Consider the following 23243-nt stretch of genomic DNA (forward strand, 5'->3'; position numbering starts at 1 on the left):
AGTGCTGAGGACCTACTTCCATTCTGACTCTTCTTCTTTTGATTAGTAGCAGTTGTAACAATTGTAGGCCAGCTTATGCTGCATGGAATCTTTTGTTGTCTTTGCATGTTTGTTATCGTTCTTTTTCTTCCCTTACGTTGTTGTTCGTTGTTATTGTCTAAGATCTCTTAGCTGTTCTATCTATGAATTGTCGTTTTGCCAAATAGTATTGAGTTTTTATTCCAGTCTGGCTAAGTGTTGTGCTGGAGGCGTTTGGAGGGGCATGGTATTTAGCTCCGCCTCCTCGAGTGCTCCTTGTCTTCAACCAGGTCCTTTAGAAGAGAATAATAGTGGCGCACTGGGTGAAAGCGCTTCATTATTTCGCTTTTCTTTGAGTGGTGAAAGAAGCCTAAGCGATGTCTGGAAGAGGAAAGGGTGGTAAGGGCCTTGGGAAAGGAGGCGCTAAGCGTCACCGTAAGGTGCTCCGCGACAACATCCAGGGTATCACTAAGCCCGCTATCCGCCGTCTGGCTCGTCGTGGCGGCGTCAAGCGCATCTCCGGTCTGATCTATGAGGAGACCCGTGGTGTGCTGAAAGTGTTCCTGGAGAACGTTATCAGGGACGCGGTCACCTACACCGAGCATGCCAAGCGGAAGACGGTCACCGCCATGGACGTGGTTTATGCTCTGAAACGCCAGGGACGTACTCTGTACGGCTTCGGAGGTTAAACGCTGAGTTCCAAAACGATCAAACCAACGGCTCTTTTAAGAGCCACCCATCCACTCGGTTAAAGAGTTGTTTTGTGTGTCTATGAGCGCCTATAAGTGTCTAGTGCCTGAATGCGCACAAACGACGTTTAGTTCTATATTGATGACAGCTGTAACACGCTTTTAAACGTCTGCATGTTGTAGGCTCCAAATCCTAGCCCAAAATAAGACACGATAATGTTAAAAACAATACCTGTTACAACCGATAGTGTGCGTGTGAGTTAAAAAGGTTGAAAACGATTGATTATTGGAGGAACGAAATACATCTTGCACTCTTTTGGAGGTATATAAATGGATGATGTTTACCTAATTTATAGATGTAAATTGTATTGTTAATGTTTAGAGTGAAGGTAGTTTGGGTCCTCCGGTGGATCTTGTTTGTGAGGCTTTTGTGATGGAGTGTGTGTGTGTATTGAATTGAATTGTTTCAATAAAGTCAATTTAAAAATGGATTAAGAGGTGAACGCTATGGGGTGGCGGAGCAACGATAGGGAGGTTCCTGTGAGAGGAGGGGTTGTTTTCTGGCCAATGATGGCTTGTCATGACCGAGGAGGGGAGGGTGTGTTCAAATTAGAATACCAGAGTCTAAATAAACTGGGTGTTCAGGCACCGTTTTTCATTCTGTTGTGGTTAACTCAGCAACGAGCGTCATGCCCGAGCCTGCCAAGTCCGCGCCGAAGAAGGGATCCAAAAAAGCCGTGACTAAGACGGCCGGTAAAGGAGGCAAGAAGCGCAGAAAGTCGAGGAAGGAGAGTTATGCTATCTACGTGTACAAAGTCCTGAAACAGGTCCACCCCGACACCGGTATCTCTTCCAAGGCTATGGGGATCATGAATTCCTTTGTGAATGATATCTTCGAGCGCATCGCTGGTGAGGCTTCTCGTCTCGCTCACTACAACAAGCGTTCAACCATCACCTCCAGGGAGATCCAGACCGCCGTGCGCCTTCTGCTTCCTGGTGAGCTGGCCAAGCACGCCGTATCTGAGGGTACAAAGGCCGTCACCAAGTACACCAGCTCCAAGTAAAGCGTCTTAGTGCGACTTGACTAACCCAAAGGCTCTTTTAAGAGCCACCCACGTTTTCATCAAAGAGATTTTCTATCATGAGAGTGCATGTACGGTAAAATGAGAATATAGAGTTCTAGCCGAAGTAGCACTTGGCTTTGGCCTCGTTTCTCTTTCCTCTTTTCTGGGCGTTTTATTAATCGATTTTCGTACCCTTTATTCGGCTGCATGTAGCTTGCAATGTATTAAATGTCTTTGAACACTGACACACAAGTGTCTGTTTTATTTATTTGTTTGTTTGTGCGTGCGTGTGTGTGTATGTATATATATTTAGGCTCTGATGTATCCTACAAGCATGCCATGTCACCTTGGCAACTATTGTAATCTTCATAGCCCACAATGACATTATTTCCTGTTGTTACCTTTCATTAGTAGCTGTTAATATTCTTTTCACATGTTTTGCCCTGTTTGCTGTAGAAGAAGTCTAGTCATCTGCAGATGTTTAGCATTTGCCCACTCCTTGTGTACTGCATACACACGGCAGCTATTCTTTACAGTCAATTCCTACCACTTTCACAACAGTTTATTCATTCTATTCTTAATGGTCTAAGCCTACGTGACCCCTTTGCCCCACGGGTCATTTGCAAGGTGCCTCTGTAATGTCCCATGCAAGAGACTGAGAAGTCTTGGAAGACCCAGCATGTGTGTGCACACATCTATGTGTATGTGTAAGCCATAGACAGAGAGAGAGAGAAGTGGAAGTCATGCAAGGTATGTGTATTCTGGGAGTGCTATTAATGAGCCACAGAACTGTGACTCATAGAATCACAGCATATGGGGGAAAGAAAATCAGTACAATAGATTATTTTTTAGAGCTGACCCAGTAAACCCATGACAGGGCCTCACAAAAACTCACTTTGTCGCTGCTTGTCATTAGGCTTCTTATGAAGTTAAGGATTGCATCCCTTCATTTATTGCAATAAAGTTAGGAGAAAACTGTCCAGATAGGCCTTTGAGTGATATTCTGTTTGGGAGTAGGTTACACATGGGCCATACCATAGAAGTGTGGTGCTATAAATGTTATTGGGGTTTGCAAGAAGGTAAAGCTTGGAAAGAGATTATGAAGTTATTGTAATTCACCTTAGGGTTAAAGTGAACGGGGTTCTTCAAATGAAGTTTCTGATGAGGCAGGGTAATGCACTTTAGGCTTAGAGTGAACTTGGGGTTATTCAGATGAGGGTTCTGATGAGGTCAGGGTAATTCACTTTAGGGTTAGAACTTGGGCCCCCAGCGATGATTTGAGCTCGGACACCTGACGATGCTCACGTGGTCTCCTCCCCTGATGAGGTGCACCTGATGCCATCCCAATAAGAGGATGTCCACCTGCTGAAGAGCACCATCCCGAGTGAGAGTATCAGTTTTGGGGGCTTCTTTTGACTAAGACTGGGATGATTTAACAAAGACACTTGGCTGTGGGAGGAACTCTCTCACATAACCACACTCTCCTGCATCCCACACCTGTGTTTTACTGACACCTACATAAGGCTTTTTTCAACTAGTGCACACACCACTGCCACACTCGTAGCACCTCCATACCTTTGCTCAGGCTCTCCTTCAACGCGCACGTGGGAACTTGCTAGACGTATGCCTTCATTTCTCACATTTTCAGGTCCCACTGCAGTAGAAATGGACCATGTCTTATTTGGAGCGGCAGTCGCGCAGTGCCTTTTTGAGGGAGCTGTGCAAAACGAGATGGGGCTGCACTGGCTTTTCTGGCACGCAAATGAACCACAGAGCCCTTTCTTTCCAAACGCGTTGTTTGACGCCTTACAAATTGCTTTAGCGTGTATATTTAGAGCCAGATTTGTCATGAGAAAACACAAGCGCGAGCAGCTCGCGGAAGCACAGACGCCGAGGGCTGGGCGGGTTGAGTCTACACCGTCCTCATGCGGCATTTAAGGCCGGCCCCTCGCTAGCAGGGAGGATCAACTCAACAGAGCCGTGTGTTCGACATAGTGTGCTGTTTGCGCGCGTCTATTTCTCGTAGTTAACACGACGATGGCAGAAGTAGCTCCAGCCCCCGCCGCCGCTGCGCCGGCCAAAGCGCCCAAGAAGAAAGCTGCTGCGAGGCCCAAGAAAGCGGGACCCAGCGTCGGTGAGCTTATCGTCAAAGCTGTTTCTGCTTCCAAAGAACGGAGCGGCGTCTCTCTCGCCGCTCTGAAGAAAGCTCTGGCTGCGGGCGGTTACGACGTGGAGAAGAACAACACTCGCGTCAAGCTTGCTATCAAAAGCTTGGTGACAAAGGGAACTCTGGTGCAGACCAAAGGTACCGGTGCCTCTGGATCTTTTAAGATCAACAAGAAGCAAGCTGAAGCCAAGAAGACGCCCGCTAAGAAAGCCGCGCCTAAGGCGAAAAAAGCGCCCGCCAAGAAACCTGCCGCGGCTAAAAAGCCCAAGAAGGTAGCGGCAAAGAAGCCCGCCGCCGCCGCCGCTGCAAAGAAGTCTCCCAAGAAGGCGAAGAAACCTGCTGCCGCCGCGAAAGCCACCAAGAGCCCTAAGAAAGCAAAGAAGCCGGCCGCCCCGAAGAAGGCAGCCAAGAGCCCCAAGAAGCCCAAGACTGTCAAGCCCAAGACTGCCAAGCCAAAGGCTGCAAAGGCGAAAAAAGCTGCCCCCAAGAAGAAGTAAACGTGCATGTTTTCATGTCTTGGTATCCCCAAAAGGCTCTTTTAAGAGCCACCCACTTTTCTCTTCCAAAGAGCGGTTTTCTTTAAACTCTCGAAATGATTACGAGCGAACAAATACGGCCAGGTGTGTAATTGGAGTTTATTTTAACGTGCGATTTCATCCATACAGTATGACTGAGGACTACTGAAATTTGGGAGAAAAGGGAAGGTATTGGGTTTAAATGGGGTGGCAACAGGAAAAAAGTATTATGTATGGAGTGTTTTTAATGAGAATTTGACTGAGAATGTGAAGGACTTTTGTTGATGATTGATTGATTGTGTGATAAATTCGAAGATTTGGAAAACGCGATGTAAGATGATTATTGAGCAATGTATAGTACCTGCAGAAACTTTAAACAGATCGTGTGTGAGTTAAAAGGGTTGAAGACGATTGATAGAGGAAAAAAGACATTTCCCTGGGTTTTTTGGACATAGAAATGGATGATGTATAGCTAATTTACAGATGTAAATTGTATTGTTAATGTATAGAGTGAAGGTAGTCTGGGTCCTCCGGTGGATATTGTTTGTGAGGTTTTTGTGATGGAGTGTTTGTATTGAATTTTCTTAATAAAGTCAATTGAAAAGTGGAAAGGGAGGCCGGCTTTGGAAGTGAACGAGTGCTTCGCGATTGGTTATTCGTCCTGTCCTCCTTAGCCAATAGGAGAGGAGTTGACTTTGCTATATCTGAAGCGTTGTTAGGTGAACGGTGATTATTTCAGCTTTGCTCACAAGACGCAGTTGTATTTATAATGAGTGGAAGAGGGAAGACCGGCGGTAAGGCCAGGGCTAAGGCCAAGACTCGCTCCTCTCGCGCTGGCTTGCAGTTCCCTGTGGGCCGTGTGCACAGGCTTCTGCGCAAAGGTAATTATGCCGAGCGCGTTGGTGCCGGTGCTCCGGTCTATTTGGCTGCTGTGCTGGAGTATCTGACTGCTGAGATTCTCGAGTTGGCAGGCAACGCCGCCCGTGACAACAAGAAGACCCGTATCATTCCTCGTCATCTGCAGCTCGCCGTGCGTAACGACGAGGAGTTGAACAAGCTGTTGGGAGGTGTGACTATTGCTCAAGGTGGCGTGCTGCCCAACATTCAGGCTGTTCTGCTGCCCAAGAAAACCGAGAAGACGGTCAAGACCAAGTAAATTCATCTCTGCTGCGTTGTCTGCAGATCCCAAAGGCTCTTTTAAGAGCCACCCACATTGACTGATGAAGTGCAACTGTTCCTATCTGTTCTACCTTGCATTTTTCTCGAGACTACCAAATGATTAATGGGCACCGCTGTCCACTACCGTATCACGTCGAAGCGCACGTACACCTTCCCCCTTTTTATGCGCCCAATAGCATCTGATGAAAGCAAGTACGTACATCTATGTACGTATTTGTAAGAGTAGTAGCTATATGTATATGCGCGCGATGCTGTTGGTGCTATAAACATGCAACAACGTAACAGGGAATACGTTCAGGAATGTACACTGGAGGCAAATAAAAAGTACGGCTAGAAATGTGTTGCCGTGAGCCCGCCTCAGAAGTAGGCGTATCGTCTTGCTTTTTGAAATGCGCGCGTAGCCAATTGGGCCAATTGTCTTGATGTGACGTAGCCTTGTTTGTCCAATGGATGGCAGGCTTACTGAAGACGCCCAATGAGCGCAGGTCGGCGTTATGGCTTAAAAAGGATCCCGTCTGAGTTGCTTCTTATTCTCTTTCTTTGTCAGTTAAGGGTAGAGTTCCGGCGCTATGGCAAGAACGAAGCAGACCGCCCGTAAGTCCACCGGTGGTAAAGCCCCGAGAAAGCAGCTTGCCACCAAGGCTGCCCGCAAGAGCGCCCCAGCCACCGGCGGCGTGAAGAAGCCTCATCGTTACAGGCCTGGTACCGTAGCTCTGAGGGAGATTCGTCGTTATCAGAAGTCTACCGAGTTGCTGATCCGCAAGCTGCCCTTCCAGCGCCTGGTGAGAGAAATTGCTCAGGATTTCAAGACCGATCTCCGTTTCCAGAGCTCGGCTGTTATGGCCTTGCAGGAGGCTAGCGAGGCATACCTGGTGGGCCTGTTCGAGGATACTAACTTGTGCGCAATCCACGCCAAGAGAGTCACCATCATGCCCAAGGACATCCAGTTGGCCCGCCGCATTCGCGGAGAGCGTGCTTAAACTGATCGCTCGGCGTCATGTCCCAAACTACCCAAAGGCTCTTTTAAGAGCCACCTAATCGTTTCGCTGCAAAATGAGCAAGTGGCCTTAGCAACGCTTGAAACTGATGCGTCGTTATAACGTGTATCTGTCATGTGTTTCTAGGTTACGCAATCTAAAGTAGGTTTAGGAGGGTTAATTATGTAGCTGAGAAAGTATGGCAACGGAGGGATTTTTATATAGTAGGACTGGGCAAGAAAAAGGCCTTCGATTATATTTCTAGAGACTACTTATGGTGTACATTGCAACATTATGGTTTTCCAGAGAGGTTTGTCAATATTAAATTATTGTATCAGTTAAGAGGCGCTTTGAAATGTAAAGTTGTGGCTGGAGCGAAATTAAATGAAAGTCAAAGTGAAGGGGTATGGATAGGAGATGGGCAACCTGTACCAATAGATGTAGAAATAAAAAAATGAAATTAAAATATTAGGTTTGATGGTATTAAATGGTAGAACAAGTGAATGGAATGTGTTTCATACCTCTACAACACTGGACCGGAAGTAACAGTGGATAAAGACTGATTCCATTCAGAGGTACAATTTTAATTTCATATATTTAATGTAAAGTGGCGTTCATTGTTAATTTTATAATGCATTATTGTGGAATTATGTTCTTCATGTTTTTATTTGATTTATTGTTTCACGTTCATGTTTTATCTATTATTTTACTCTTCTTTATTGTTGTTGTTTACATACCTTATTGATGGGGGTAATGGTTCAAAAATGTAAGAGGACTAGTATTCTGTTGTTGAACTCTTGATTGTAAAATCTATAAAAATATATAACTGTTTTGGCCAAAATATTCACGACTACCGTTTCCTTTCAATATAACGCGTTTAAACTACTTTCTGTACATTTCTATGACTTTTTTACGCTATACTTAAAACGTACCTCTTTTCTCAACATCTCATAACTTGTCTTCTTATTCGTATTTGTTAATTAATGTGTTGATTTGTTTTAATGTATTTGTTTCTGCATCTTTGTCATAGTAAAGCAACCTTGAGTCTGTGAAAGGTTCTATATAAATTAAACTTATTATTTATTATTATTCTACAAGTGCCATGTTTCTGATGGAACTCCACATTTTCCATTTCAATTTATATATTTTTAAAGCTAAAACGTGACTAAAAATACAAATAAAACCGTCTAGAAGAGCAAGTGCCATGGGAGGTGATAATATAAATGATCCTCTGCTTCCATCTTGTGGCCAAAAATGGAAAACTTCCATGATATTCAATCATTAAGGGCACCTCTTTTTAATCAGAACGCTATCAGAATGTAAAAGTATATTGAAGAACAATTAGCCAGTTTCTCTTGGGAGAAACAACAACAATAATAATAAGCATATGGAGTGGGTATGTCCTTCTCAGAAATCATTTCTAGGCTTAGCTGACAGCCACTGTCATAAAGGTTTCTTTGCTTTTGGATCTACTGTTGAAATAAACAGAATAATTGTCTTTCATCATAAAAAACCGAGCCCTAACAAATAGCTAAAAATGCTCTGAAGACAAATAAAATGGTTTTAGAAATGGACTTGCCTTTCATGATTCTTCTTCTTCTTATTCTTATTCTTCTTACTACTGTAAGCCTACTCATGGTTAGTTAGAGGAGACTTATATTTATTTCTTTATGTATTTATTTTATTCATGTTCCACAAGCACTTAATATGTAAGATCAAAGCATGCTTTTCATGCATTTATTTCCATAATCTCATTATGGTCTTTTTTCTTTTTTTTTCTTTTGTGAACTGCTGAAATTACTCATCTGGAACCCCATAGTTGGTTTGTTTGCTGTACTATGTACCAGGCCCTCCTTAACAGATAGCATGTCATACAACAATGTTTACAGTGGTATGCAATGGTTTGGGCATTCTTGTTTCTTGTCTGAGGGATTTAGTGAGAAGTGGGAGTCTTCTGATTCTTGTTTAAGGGATTTTCATCCATTCTTCCTTGCAACAGTCTCCTAGTTCTGTGAGATTCCTGGGCTGTCTTGCATGCACTGTTCTTTTGATGTCTATCCATAGATTTCAATGCTGTTCAGATCAGGGGACTGTGAGGGCCATTGTTAAACCTTCAGCTTGCACCTTTTGAGGTAGTTTATTATGAATTTTAAGGTGTGTATAGGATCATTATCCATTTGTATAAGCCATCCTCTTTTCAACCTCAGCATTTTTACAGAATGGTGTTATGCTTGCTTCCAGAATTTTCTGGAAGTTCATTGAATCCATTTCCCCCTCTACCCGTGAAAACCTCCCCGTGCCATTGGCTGCAATACTACCCCAAAACATGATTGATACCTCCCCCTCCACCTTAATGGTTGGAGAGGTGCCATTTTTTCTCCAACCATACATGTTTAGATGTTCTTTTGCAAACTTCTGATGCAGAATTTTGTGGTGAGGACGCAGGAGACGTTTTCTTCTTATGATGCTTCCATAAAGGTCATGTTTGTGCAGGTGTCACTGAACAGTAGAACAATGTACCACACCACCAGAGTGTGCTAAATCTTCCTGAAAGTCCTTTGCATTCAAGCAAGGGTTCTAATTTCCCTTTCTAACAATCCTACAATCAGATGTCTCTGAAATGTTTCTTGGTCTTCGAGAGCTCATCTTGACCGGCACTATTCCTGTTAACCACCATTTCTTAAGAAACAGTATCTCACTGTGTAATATATTAATGAAAGATAACTTCTAGAAACAGTACATTATGTGAGTTATTAACTGTTCACTCATAACATGCATTATTCACTGTTAAATTTGTTATTCAATATTATCGTTAATTTGTGGCCCAAATTTAACCTATTTAATTGGCACCACTGCAGTTCTTCCAAAAAACTGTTGCAATTACAAATGCGTTGGTATTCATTTGTTTATGTCTTCTATTTGTATTGGAACACCAGAAAAACTGAGAAAAAAGTAAAATTGATATTTTTCCCACACAGAACTCCAAAAAGAACTGAACAACATTATTGGCACCTTTTCAAAATTGTAAGAAATTTGATTTCTGTCATGACTCTGCAGGTGACAGGTTCTCCCCCAACCTGTTAAAAAGATTATGAAGCTGATTTATCATGTCTTAGGCCTGGACTTGGAGAGGAGTTGATCAGTCATCAGGAGAGAAAGGCCAAGAAGACTCCCTTCACCCCTCCAAAAAGATTCACTGCTAAACCTCAGAACACCATAGTAAAGAACGTGTCACTGGAGTGTCTGTTCCCAGCGAGTAATAGTTCCACTGCAGCTCCGCTCCCTCCTCATCTCTGCACTTTAGTGTTATTTCAACACCTATTAGTGAGAAATGTGATCTTTTTCTCCTTTTCTTGGCAACAATCTCATAAGGTTCATTCTTATAATGAGAGCAATAAACAATAAGAAGTCTAGAATTCAGATTTGCAATATAACTACAAATTGATTCTCACTATGGAGTTGTAATTACTTAATATAATGAATAAATAATCCACCAGCTAGTTAAAATATTCATACTTCTACATCTGACTATTGTACTTCCATCAGTAGCAATATATTCTATGTATAAAATATAACATAAAATATATTCTGTGATGTGAATCTCCGACTGTAATGGGGACATTTCTTACACACTTCACATCAGTTTAGTTAAGTTGTAGGTCTCTGTGTTTTTAGAACAGCACAGCCCCCTCCTCCTCAACTCCTCCCCAAGTCCATGTCATGTATTGCTGGTGTTTGTCAGTGTGTGTGTGTGTGTGTGTGTGTGTGTGTGTGTGTGTTTGTGTGTTTGTATCTCTACACGACCACGCCCCGCCTTTGTTAGTCGGTTATGTGTTACACCTGTCCCTCGTTATAGTTATTGTTAGCTTGTATATTTAAATCCTTGTCTTTTAGTCATTCTTTGTCTGTGTTTGACCCCATGCACTCTGTATTCCAGATACCCCCCTGTTGTATGCTAGACTGTTGGTTACGTTTTGTGTGTTGTTATTGCTTAACGTTCTTCGTGTTTGATTTTGTTTTTTGTTTTATGTACAATAAACATCTGTATCTGTGAGAATGATGGTTCGTCTCTGCATCTTGCCTCGCCTCCTCCTCATCATCACAACAGCTTTAATACATAATGTCATTTTATATTATTTTATGTAAATTATTAACTACTGAGAACAGTCTTGGACTTTTTTGACTGGTACTGTTGTGTTTTAGGACATACAGTAAAGATTTTCAACTTTGGACTTTCTGGTTCAAGCACACAAACATTCAGTGTTTGGCTGTGACAAGTTCACACTAGCTTTCATTACAAAATCTTATTTATGCTGGTAGATTTCTGACTGAACAGCTTTAGGTTTTTCAATGAACCACATTCTGGTCAAACACTAACACAGAGCATCTGATTCATACACACGTATATTTTAGATGCTGTTCCTCTCTTTTAATGGCAAAGATTTTATTGTCTTCATGATGACAGCTCAGCATAAACAGATAAGGTCTCTACATGCTCCTGAACTTTGAAACTCCAATACCAGAATAACAGGCAACTTTCTTCTTAGAGCACATGCAGGCACTCACTCTCACGCACACACACACACACACACACACACACACACACACAGTGAGAGAGTTCTGGAGACTTTACATGACAGCAACATAAATCATAGCAGGAGAGAGAACACAGTGAGTATCTAAATCCTTCTAGTGATTTTGAGAATAATTTGACTTTGCTATGGATTAAAATGTTTCAGTGCAAAAGTGTTGCACATGACAATTTTATTTATGATTATAGTAATTGGTCCATATTTTAGGCTAAATTGTCTCTTGAAACGGGAGATGCATGAATTAAAAAAGACTTTAATTCCTAAACAGTTCAGCTACCATGTATGTATATACTATGTATGTAAGTTTAACCTCATTTCAAATCTAATGTGCTGAATTTCAGAGCCAACAACTACATCATTAACTGCTGTTTTATTGAACATTTAGTTACAGATTGCCGTGAATTACCAGCTAAAACCAGGAATGAGTTTGATGTGATCTGTAGATGTTTAAATACCATATGGGTTGTAAACTCTCTTAGAAAGACTTGTTTGTAAAGAGAGAAACAGAAAGCATTTTATAGGAAAGAAATACAATCTGGAGTTTATATGCCTTTACACTAGATGTAGTGTATTTATATACCTCTACCTTAAATTGACTGTATTTATGTGCCTCTACATTAGATGGAGTGTAGTAAATATTTACTGAAGTAAATATGTACCCTGCAGTGTGTGTCTGTATATTGTCATTCATTATATATCTGCATGTGTGTTTGCAGGTTTACAGCGGTAATCTGTAGGAGGAGACGTGACCTCCAGAATGAGTGTCTCTGGGGAACAGCGCACACAGAAGGGAGACAGGTGAGAGAACAGAGGCACTCTGTAATTACTCTCATAATCATGCTTGCAGTTTTCTAATCTTATATTTACACGTGGTCTGCCTCTGTTTTCTGTATAGTTTAAAGTCAAATGTAATTTACTTTTATTGCATTTAGAAGACTTTCTTATGAAGGGCAATTTACAAAAATGTTTTGTTGTCAACTCTGAAAATCCCTGGCTAGTACAGACATTTATAATCTTAAAATACTCAGATTGTGCCAGAAAAACTGTGTGCTGATACCTAGATACAGAATAAGCAATACACAAAACATGGACATACAATACACAATATGGAGATAAAATATAAGTGCAAATACCAACATTTTAATAAGTACAAAATTAGTGTACTGAGTACTGAGATGGCTCTTTAGTACTGAGTACTCTTTAGTCAATGTCTGAAAACAGTGAGGGACCCTGCTGGTTGGATAACTAAGGGAAGTTTGTTCGTTGTAAGGCGAACTGGTCTTCTTTTATATTAAAAGTGTCTCTGCTGTTACCTAGATACAAATATGCAATGCAGAGTTAAAGCATAAATACAAATAACAAGATAAAGTGCACAATTAATGATTAGGTACTTAAGTACTGGAAGAGACAGCTCTTTAGTCAGTGTGTGAAGACAGTGAGCTAAGGGAAGTTTGTTTTATCATTGTAAGACAGTTATTTGTCTTTCTTTTATATTAAAGTTCACTCCATTACCTGTGTGTGAGGACAGAGAAGAGTCTTGATGCTTGTCTTCCTTGCGTGTTGAAGGACAGTGGGTTGAGTCAGCCTGTACTTGAAGCTTGAAGGGCTCTAGGTGTGGATCAAGGTTTGAATGTAGCCATCTGGCAGAGAGGGGCTGGTCCACTTTTGTCTCTGTAGGGTAACATCAGGATTTTAAATCTGATACAGCAGCTACAGGAGACCAGTGAAGGGAACACAGCAGCGAGGTGATGTGGGAGAACTTCAGAAAGTTTAAGACCAGCCGTACTGCTGCATTCTGGATCAGCTGTAAGGGCCTGGAGACACACATGGAGAAACCAGCCAGGAGTGAGTTACAGTCACCCAGTCTCAAAGTAATGAGGGACTGGAGGAGCAACCTGGGTGTCCTCTTTAGAGAGAAATATTCAAATCCTCCAGATGTTGTAAAGAACAAACCTGCCTGACCAAGTCAGGTTTGGAACAAGAGCCCAGAACAATAACTGGACAATCACAATTACACAGACATTTCTGCATAATCAGAGTGAGCAGGGAGTTCTTAAAGGGTAAAGTCAATGTGGCAGCGAACTTTGGATATGTGAGATGATTACTTTAGAAAATACACTACAAATGTGAAACCGTTTTAAATTAGACTTTGGCAGTTTAATACTATGCAAAGTAACATGTCGATTCCAGTAATCCCAGTTGCTGAATAGTAATATGAAGCCCCTCACTGTGTTCTAACTCTGGTCATCTTAAAGATTACTTAGTAAATAACAAGAAACATAATAACAACTTTTCTGTTTTCAACATATTTCTAAGAATTATTAAAAAAACATGTTAAATAAAAATTGCAACAATAGATATAAATACATATTAATTTATATTTGCACCAATTATACACACATTAGTATTTTTAGTAATGCACATTAGTACATTAAAACAATATCTTTTTAATGTTCTGAGTTAGTCTGATTCAGGATAAGAGATCAGACTCACCAGAACCCAGCTGTGTGTCCATGAAGAGTGACCAGTCAATGGACAATCCACGTCACTTCAGAGAGGGAGTGTGTCCTACTGAGCTCAGGTAAGGATGATGTAGGAAATGTGACTGTTCTTCTGAGCTCAGGTAAGATGGAGTCCTCCACTTACACTTCAGAGAGGAAGAGTGTTGATGAGAGGTGATGGTCTCCTGGTTTAGGACAGTGTTCCACACTCCCAGTCCCACCTGATCAAACTCACTCAGCTCATTATGAAGCCCTTCATGAGCTGCTTCATGTGTGTTGGAACAAGAGAACACTAAACTGCAGTGCTGCAGGTCTCCAGCACTGGGAGTGAGGAACACTGCATTACGGGAATAAATCAATTCATCCAGCCTGCATGTCCTGAGTAGGAGGAGTCTGTGGTGCTGAGGAGGTCAGCAGGAATGAGGAAATGTATATGTGAGGAGTCAATAGCTATGTTTATATGCAAACAATGGAATGGATTGAATCAAGATGTTTACATGGGTCACATAAACAGTACATGTAACTTGGAAGGCAAGGCAGGATGCAGAGGTGAGCCATGAAGAAATAAATGTTTATTGAACACATTAAACAAAATGTAACTAAAACACGAGGAAGAACGCTGAACATGAACAACACAAAAACAAAACAAGAGCTAAACAGGATTATACATTATCATAGTATAACACTAAGGCAGCTACATGGGTTAAACACCAACAAAGACTACTGACGAAACAGGACCATTAATACACACGTTAATAATGTAAAACAAGGAACAGGTAAGATACACGCGAGGGGTGTGGCCACGACGACAAAGAGAGAGAGAGACACACACACACACACACACACACACACACAATATCACACCTGTACATTTACTCAAAGTACATAAATCACCTGTACAAGTTTATTTTATATAGTGCATTTCTCAAATTCAAGGTCACTTTGCAATAACAGTATACATGGAAGGATATATAATTAACACATTTAGCACATTAATTTATCAACTATTAACAACTGTTACGGAACGCTCACCTCCCGTGAGTCATATAGTTCGGCCAGCCACGTGTAGTGGGAGGATCTGTTTGTTGCTACACCTGCACACAACTGCACCTTTTTTGTCTGTATGTATTTAAACCTGTGTCGAAGTGTGCAGAGGGTTGGTCATTGTGGATGTAACGTATTAATGTTTCATGGTAATGTTACATGTTTTCGTTATTGTTAACTGTGTTCGTGTTTGTTTAATGTCACCCGTTTCATGTTCATTTTAATGTTTGTAATGCTTGTGAGTGCCGTTATCGTTCCATGTTTATATGTCAATAAATGTACATCCCAGTCGCTGGAGTGTGTGTGTGCTGCCCCTCGCCCTGCGGCACTCGGGCCACCACGCGTCACAACAACATTTTGAACATATTGAAGTTTGGGTTGTCAATGAAGAGAGAGTTGCAGTAATCAAGATGGGATGTGATGAAAGTATAAACCAGCGTTTCAGCTACTTGTCTGGAGAGCTTGGGCCTAATCTAGTGATACTGTGACCCTGAAAAAAAAGGCACTTTTAGCCTTGTGGGGTTCAAAGGAGAGTGAGGAGTACACCAAGGTTCCAAACTGCAGTTGAGGGTTTGACCAAGACCCATCCACACTGAGTTTAAAATAGATCATTTGGCCATTGTGGATTTAGAACCAATAAGTAAATTTTTAATTTTGTAAGGATTTAATTTTAGGACATTTATGTTCATCCACTGTTTGAGATTTTGGATACAAGAGAATAAAGCAGGATGTGGTAAGGTAGTGTTAGCTTTGGTGCTAATATAAATCAGCATAACAGTGGAAACGGAGATCATGCCTGCGGATAATCTGACCAAGGGGTAACATATAGATTAAATAGGAGAGGACCAGGGACTGACCCCTAGAGAACACCATGAGTAACAGTATCAGTGTGTGATTTGTGTTTACCAAGTGTGACAAAATGTGATCTATTAGAGATATAGGAGGTAAACCATTCAAGAACTGTATTAGTAATCCCAATGTCTGAGAGGCAGCTGATAAGTATGTTATGGTTTAATTGTGTCAAACACAGCACTTCTATCTAGAAGATCTAGAAGGAGGAGAACACACAGGGCACCAGAGTCAATAGAGAAAAGGAGATCATTGAAAACATGTAACAGGGCCGTCTCAGTGTTGTACATAGTACGTAAATCAGAAAGATTGCAGTTGAAAGGCTGGAACACTGATTAGACAGGGGAGACCAGAAATGGGCCAGTAATTATCAAGTAGTGCAGCATTTAGTCCTGTTTTATAAAGAATGGCAGTTAAAGCTGAGGTTTTGAGCGCTGTAGGAACAGAATCCGAAGTAAGGGAAGCATTACTGAGATGACATGGGAGAAATGGCAGAAGAACACTTAAGAAGAGGAGTGGGGGCAGGATCAAGCTGTAGGTAGATGAGCTGGATTTAGCTACAGTAGTAATGCTATTACTGAACATTACTGAGCTCCTCTTTTAATGACTGGACACAAAGAAACTCTTGATTACAGTTTATCAGGCTTTGCCAGAAATGCAGCAAAAATGTTTAGAGTCAGTGGATCAGTGTGTGTTTACATGTGCACATAGTCTGGCTAATATTATCCTGGAACATGTTTTTATCAGGCTAATCTTAGGTCAACTAAGACACTATGTCACACTATAACAATCAGACTGTAATATTAACAGGATCATATCTAAGTAAGACAGTTGTAGACTAATATAAGATCATGGGTGTACATGTAAACATAGATAGTGAGGGGTTAACACTTGTGTAGCAGTTCATTAAAGCTGCTTGTATTGTTCCTAGAAATACAAAAATCTTGGTGTTATCTTTTATCCAGATCTCAGATTTGATCAACAAATCATTTCTGTTATTTGGAATCATTTTCCCAAAATCAAATGATCTGTTCAAGCACAGGAACAAATCGTCAATACCTTTATTTTATAAAGACGAACTCACTGGCACGTTGGAAGCTTTTTTTTTTTTTTTTTTTTTTCTTTTTTCCTCCTCACATAGATTGTAACTTCCAAATGCTCCCTTTTATTTGTTTTTAAAACATTACGTGAACCATCATCGATCATCGATGTGCTCTTCCAAGTCTCAGAGGTGTTCAGATCAGGTGTTGTTGGCTGTTCCACAGTCTTGACAGAAGCCAAAGTGTGACTATGTCTTTTCTACGGTCTTGACTGAAGCTGAAGTGTGACTGTGTCTTTTCTACGGTCTTGACTGAAGCTGAAGTGTGACTGTGTCTTTTCTACGGTCTTGACTGAAGCTGAAGTGTGACTGTGTCTGTTCAGCTGCAGCACTGAGGCTGTGAAACAGTCCTCCTCTGAATATCAGCTCTGCTCCCTCTCGTCCAGACTACCTAAACACATCTTTTTACTCTGACATCTTCATTTCTTTCACCATGTTTATGTATTATAGCACTTTTCATTTTGTTTTACATTTCATAGTCTTTTTATTAAGACATTTTTTCCTAACTTTGCACAGCACTTTGATCATTGCTGATCATTGCTGTTGATCATTGCCATTGATCATTGCTATGGTAAATGTGCTCTATAAATAAAATGTACTTACAAATCATCTTGTAAAGGAGCCCCTTTGTCTGTTTTGCTTTCCCATGTCATCCTTTGTTTATTGTTGTATCTGTGTGTTGTCCTTCTCCCTGCTCCTCCCACCATTCTTTCCACTCCCCAGCCTAACTCCTCCCACCATTCCTGCCAAAGCCCCAACCTAACTCCTCCCACCATTCCTGCCACTCTCCAGCCTAACTCCTCCCACCATTCCTGCCACTCCCCAGACTAACTCCTCCCACCATTCCTGCCACTCCCCAGCCTAACTCCTCCCACCATTCCTGCCACTCTCCAGCCTAACTCCTCCCACCATTCCTACCACTTGTCCTTAGTCTCTGTGTCATTCTCTTGCCAGATTCCTCCATGTATATACTCCTCCTGTTCCTGTGTTCTTCCTATTCTTCTTTGTGGATTGTTGTCTTCTTGTGGCTCAGTGTGTTTAGCACATTTGCTTTACTTTCACTTTCTATTAAATGTCTTTTTGAGTTTCTACACTCACACCTGCATCCTGATCCTTTCTGCTGCCGCACACCAGGCAGCATCACAGATCTGTTATGAAATGCAGAAACACAAGTGTTGATAATATATAATCTTGTATATTATCTACTTGTCTGTACAATCATGTGTTGTGCAGGTATGAATGTGCTACATATTCCTCCATAAAAGTCTGTTGTGTTTGTCCACAGTGTACAAAGAGAAAAAGCAGAACTCACCTACAGAAAACAATTGGAGTCCATATTCAAGGTGTGTATGTGTGTGGGTGGTTCTAGTATATTTGTATGGGTTTGGGATGTAACTTAGAAGTGGATTACATTTTCCATTAAGTAATGAATAAAGTAATCCCATTACAATTTTAGATAGGCAATGAGTAATGGATTACTTTTTTTTTTTTTTTTTTGAGTAAATACCCAAACACTGCCAGAGTGTTTGCCATCATAAAACAAAAAAATTTAATCATCTATATAACATTGTGGTGCTTTTTATGATTGTCTGTTGCTGTTTATTCCTAACCAGGAGCTGGAGCACAAAGTCGTCTCTCTGGTGAAGAAGGAGCTGAAGAGGTTTAAGAAGCTGCTGAGTCCAGATTACCCAGCAGGCTCTGAGAGAGAGATGGAGGATGAGGAGGATCAGAGCAGTGTCAGAGAGGGAGTGCTGAAGATCACACTGCATGTCCTGAGGAACATGAACCAGATAGACCTCACTAACACACTACAAACCAGTAAGAGCTCTGGATCATGTCATTATTATAGCAGTATCACTCTTACAAAATATTGCCCTCTGTGTTTGGGCAAAGTGTTTTAGTTTGTTGTTTTTTTAAGTGACTTCAACATCAGAGATAACAAGAAAATAAAATATTTGTCATCATGTTCTGTTTATTAGAGCTGGTCTCTGTATATCAACAAATGCTTAAACACAAATTAATGGAGAAATTTAAAAGAATTAATGAAGGACTCTCATATCATGGAAGGTCATCACTTCTGAATGAGATCTACACAGAGCTCTACATCACAGAGGGAGGGAGTGGAGAGGTCAATAATGAACATGAGGTGAGACAGATTGAGACAGCATCCAGGAGACTAACAACACAGGAGATACCCATCAAATGCAATGACCTCTTTAAAGACAAACCCATCAGAAGAGTGCTGACTAAAGGAGTTGCTGGAATTGGGAAAACAGTCTCTGTGCAGAAGTTCATTCTGGACTGGGCTGAAGGAAAAGCAAATCAGGATGTTACCTTCATATTTCCATTTCCTTTTAGGGAGCTGAATTTGATGAAGGAGAAAAAGTTCAGTTTGATGGATCTGATTCATGACTTTTTCCCAGAAACAAAACAATTACAGTTAATAGACTGTGTTGCTTACGAAGTCATTTTCATCTTTGATGGTCTGGATGAGTGTCGACTTCCTTTAGGTTTCCAGAACAATGAGAACTTGTGGGATGTAACAGCATCAACCTCAGTGGATGTGCTGCTGACAAACCTCATCAAGGGGAATCTGCTTCCCTCTGCTCTCCTCTGGATAACCTCTCGACAAGCAGCAGCCAATCAGATCCCTCCTGAGTGTGTTGACCAGGTAACAGAGGTACGAGGATTTAAAGACCCTCAGAAAGAGGAGTACTTCAGGAAGAGAATCAGTGATCAGAGTCTGGCCAACAAAATCATCACACACATGAAGTCATCAAGAAGTCTCTACATCATGTGCCACATTCCAGTCTTCTGTTGGATTGCAGCCACTGTTCTAGAGAGAATGTTGGGTGAAGCAGAGAGGGGAGAGATCCCCAAGACTCTGACTCAAACGTTCACACACTTTCTGATCTTTCAGATCAAACACAGGGACAGAAAGTACCATGGAAACACTGACACTGATCTTCAACAGACTAAAAAGACAATTCTGGCACTGGGAAAACTGGCTTTCCAACAGCTAGAAAAGGGCAATCTGATCTTCTATGAGGAAGACCTCAGAGAGTGTGGCATTGATGTCAAAGAAGTGTCAGTGTACTCAGGACTATGTACCCAAATCTTCAGAGAGGAGTCTGGACTGCAGCTGGGGAAGGTTTTCAGCTTTGTGCATCTGAGTGTTCAGGAGTTTCTGGCTGCTTTATATGTATTTCTCTCCATCATCTCCAACAACACAAATGTGCTGGAAGAACAATCCACTGCAATCCTACATGAGTTCAAAAGATCAACAATCTCTGACTTCCTTATGAATGCAGTGGACAAGGCCTTACAGAGTGAGAATGAACATCTGGACCTTTTCCTCCGCTTCCTTCTGGGTCTCTCACTGGAGTCCAATCAGACTCTCTTACGAGGTCTACTGACACAGACAGGAAGCAACTCTCACAGCAAAGAGGAAACAGTCAAGTACATCAAGGAGAAGATCAGGGAGAATCCCTCTCCAGAGAAATCCATCAATCTGTTCCACTGTCTGAATGAACTGAATGATCATTCTCTAGTGCAGGAAGTCCAAACATACCTGAACAGAGGAGGTTATCGTCGTCTCCACAGAGCCAGTCTCTCTCCTGCTCAGTGGTCAGCTCTGGTTTTTGTGTTGCTGAACTCAGAAGAGGAGCTGGATGAGTTTGACCTGAGTAAATATGACCCATCAGAGGAATGTCTACTGAGACTGCTGCCAGTGGTCACAACATCCAGAAAAACTATGTGAGTATTTTCATTCATAAACACATTACTGCACTGGCATTGTACATCATGATCTCCATTATAAGGTACTTTGTTAATTTGTGAGTGTTTCCTAAACCCCTTTGTAACTAATGTATCATGCACCCTAATCACCATTTAAGGTATTAGTTGACCCACTCATTAATCCTAAAGTGCTTAAGTGTCTTTGGGCTGCTTTTGCACTGACTACCGGCAGTGCCCACCAAACACAACACAAAACCAAACACAACACTTCTGTTTCTTTCTCTCTCTCTCTCTCTCTCTCTCTCTCTCTCTCTCTCTCTTACACACACACACACACACACACACACACACACACACACTGTAAGTGTATATGTCTCTCTTACACACATTGACATTATCACTCTTTTACATGTTTGTTATTGTATTTACTTACCCCTCGCCTGCTTACCTACAACCAGTGATGGAAACAGGTGCACGCCAAGATTTAACACATATAAAACATAATAAATTTATCTGACTGAATTACAATTACAAAGTATTTGAGTAAATTCTATTGTGTAGCCCAGTGTAAGTCATGAGAATATATGTAATCAACTTTAAAAGTTACTTAAGAATTTGCATTATGTAATACTATGTAAATATTAACTAATAGATGGATAGAAAACAAGAGTGAGCTAGAGAAAGGGTGAAGGAGAGAAATATAGAGAGAAAGTCCCAGGGAGAGGTTCCTCTAAACCACACTGCTCAGTCCATCAGCTCTGACTCAGCTTTGCTCCAGCTCTCCCCCTAAACCCTCCAGACCCTGACTTCCATCTTATCTTCATCAGGACTAGGGTTTGCCACCACTGACCAATCAAAACTAACCACATACTGGTATCACCCACACCAGAGACACAGATGAGCCAGTATATCCAGTGCTTTCTCTTCTTCTGGGGTTAGTGTGGACATCACTGCCCATTGTTCAGTGCTAACTGCATACACTTAATCTCTGCACAATGTCAATATCACTACACTGCTTCTGGCTCTTTGTTACAAAAATTTACAGTTTTGTTCAATTTCCTCCAAGGGAAAATGGAACTCCTTTATTGTAAAATTGCACTTACCCTTCTGTCTCTCTTCCAATACTTCAGTATCTGAATCTGTGTTTATTTATACTGTTAGCATCTTTGTTCAGTTTATAGTAATTATCTTTGGACTGTCGATCTATTATTTGCCTGTTGACTTGTGGGACTGTTTCCAAACTTAGGCAGGGCTGGAGTTATTGAACTTATTTATTATTGTCTTGTCAACAGTGCTCGGAATTAAGTAAGTAAGTGTGTGTGTGTGTGTGTGTGTGTGTGTGTGTGTGTGTGTGTGTGTGTGTGTGTGTGTGTGTGTGTGTGTGTGTGTGTGTGTGTGTGTGTGTGCTCATTTGTACAAAAGAGTGAGAAAGGAAATCATCATCTTGGTGCAAAATGAATCGATCAATTTAACATGACTGTTCAAAGGAGATAAATTAATAGAGGTGTGTTGTAATAAGGAATAAGCACATTTTGTGTTTTGTCTGTGTGTAGATTTCAGAGAGAATAGTAGAGACAGGTAGATAAATAGAATACAGATGTTTTGTTCATCTAAATCAGTAGGACATCAAAACCTGCACAGCTTTTAGATAGAAGGCTGGACATTCACTGTTTTTGGATCCAGACATTCTACAGTGATATGTTTAAATTCTGACATCAGTATCTCATCAGCTGATAACTGGAGCAGTTTCTCTTATTCAGCACAGATGAGATCCTCAGTCGTTCCCATGAGGTGAAAGGTGAAAGGTGAATGGGTTCCTGATGGCCCTGATTATGTCACACATTTCAAAAGTGTCAGCGAGGCATTCCATGTTAAGATCATCCAAACGGGAGAATCTATCAGCCAGATAGAATAATTTATCCTGCCATACTGAGTCTCCAAATACACCCACCAAGGGAGATTGCTGTTCTGGCATAAACACGTGTAGCTCAGATGCAGTTCAAAGAGCCTTGTGAGTACTTTTCCCCTTGATAACATCTCACTTCAGCACGTAGCAAATGCTGCACATGTTCACTGCCCAGTATCTCACAAAGCACACTGAACAAAGATGAAGTTATAGGTTGAGCTTCTATAAACTTCACTGCATCACTGCATCGTCACTGATGTAAATAAATTCCTGAATGAGCAGCAACAGCGCCCTCTCCTGGTGAATGTAGTGTTACTGTCACTAATATTTGTGTGGCGTTATGGGGAGTTCACTGTATGTCTGACTATGGAGATTCAGTTGGGGAGGGGTGGACTATGTGTTGATGATCTGATGGTGTATTAGCATACAGACGGCGATTCACTTTATTTCACCTGCTGTTATTGATAAATGAAAGTAAGATTATTCATTCGGTATCTGGCGTCGATTAAAAATATCATTGTTAATGTAACCTTTTCTCTCTCTGCGGCTCACTGGCGAGGCTCTGCGTTGTTAGATGGAATGAAGGAGACCAGGGAACGCAGAATTGTGGTGCATCAGCTGGTGGCGCTGTTTTTATTGGTCAACTTCTCTAGGTTGCGACAGGCAACGGTTTCTTCGAAAAATAAAACAGTAATCGATTCAAACAGCTCAGTTTCTTAATGCCGATGAAAGTTGCAGGCAGTATCATCCCCTTCATTTCCAATTTACTTGCACTACACAGCGCGCATAAAACTAAAATTTACACGAAACAAAACAAATTCTAACCTTTATACATTCCCTCAACTAATATTTTCAAAGAAATAAAGTACAAAAACAGCCCTTTTCAGGGCGTGACTACAGTACAT

At 41.3% G+C, this 23243-nt stretch overlaps 5 protein-coding genes and 1 pseudogene across 5 annotated transcripts in view; all 6 read left to right on the forward strand.

Annotated features, from left to right (window-relative positions):
* Nucleotides 1–383: 383 nt before the first annotated feature.
* LOC145652772 (histone H4) lies at nucleotides 384–1248 on the forward strand. Its single transcript, XM_081704029.1, has one exon. The coding sequence runs from the start codon at nucleotides 396–398 to the stop codon at nucleotides 705–707; it is 312 nt and encodes a 103-aa protein (XP_081560155.1). The 5' UTR covers nucleotides 384–395; the 3' UTR covers nucleotides 708–1248.
* A 133-nt stretch (nucleotides 1249–1381) lies between these two features.
* On the forward strand, nucleotides 1382–2016 carry LOC118240576 (histone H2B). Its single transcript, XM_035521472.2, has one exon. The coding sequence runs from the start codon at nucleotides 1397–1399 to the stop codon at nucleotides 1769–1771; it is 375 nt and encodes a 124-aa protein (XP_035377365.1). The 5' UTR covers nucleotides 1382–1396; the 3' UTR covers nucleotides 1772–2016.
* Nucleotides 2017–3711: 1695 nt separating this feature from the next.
* LOC145652769 (histone H1 pseudogene) lies at nucleotides 3712–5076 on the forward strand (annotated as a pseudogene).
* A 146-nt stretch (nucleotides 5077–5222) lies between these two features.
* Nucleotides 5223–5776, forward strand: LOC145652771 (histone H2A-like). Its single transcript, XM_081704028.1, has one exon. The coding sequence runs from the start codon at nucleotides 5223–5225 to the stop codon at nucleotides 5607–5609; it is 387 nt and encodes a 128-aa protein (XP_081560154.1). The 3' UTR covers nucleotides 5610–5776.
* A 283-nt stretch (nucleotides 5777–6059) lies between these two features.
* Nucleotides 6060–6783, forward strand: LOC113568937 (histone H3). The gene has a single exon (XM_026997076.3). It carries the CDS (start codon nucleotides 6202–6204, stop codon nucleotides 6610–6612), a length of 411 nt encoding a protein of 136 aa, XP_026852877.2. The 5' UTR covers nucleotides 6060–6201; the 3' UTR covers nucleotides 6613–6783.
* Nucleotides 6784–11958: 5175 nt separating this feature from the next.
* The window catches only part of LOC113568715 (NACHT, LRR and PYD domains-containing protein 3-like), a 17439-nt gene continuing 6154 nt past the window's right edge, over nucleotides 11959–23243 (forward strand). Inside the window, exons 1-5 of the mRNA XM_081704025.1 lie at nucleotides 11959–11999; nucleotides 13666–13782; nucleotides 17980–18037; nucleotides 18308–18512; nucleotides 18674–20450. Of these exons, the coding sequence (XP_081560151.1) occupies nucleotides 11959–11999; nucleotides 13666–13782; nucleotides 17980–18037; nucleotides 18308–18512; nucleotides 18674–20450 (2198 nt within the window). The remainder of the gene's footprint in view (nucleotides 12000–13665; nucleotides 13783–17979; nucleotides 18038–18307; nucleotides 18513–18673; nucleotides 20451–23243) is intronic.

Source organism: Electrophorus electricus, chromosome 21, assembly GCF_041902795.1.
Source record: "Electrophorus electricus isolate QZ-2024a chromosome 21, ASM4190279v1, whole genome shotgun sequence".
NCBI lineage: Eukaryota > Metazoa > Chordata > Actinopteri > Gymnotiformes > Gymnotidae > Electrophorus > Electrophorus electricus.

Excerpts from the sequence above, each read along its gene's own strand:
- LOC118240576 (XM_035521472.2), top strand. The coding sequence starts at position 1,397 with ATGCCCGAGCCTGCCAAGTCCGCGCCGAAGAAGGGATCCAAAAAAGCC.
- LOC113568937 (XM_026997076.3), top strand. The coding sequence starts at position 6,202 with ATGGCAAGAACGAAGCAGACCGCCCGTAAGTCCACCGGTGGTAAAGCC.
- LOC145652772 (XM_081704029.1), top strand. The coding sequence starts at position 396 with ATGTCTGGAAGAGGAAAGGGTGGTAAGGGCCTTGGGAAAGGAGGCGCT.
- LOC145652771 (XM_081704028.1), top strand. The coding sequence starts at position 5,223 with ATGAGTGGAAGAGGGAAGACCGGCGGTAAGGCCAGGGCTAAGGCCAAG.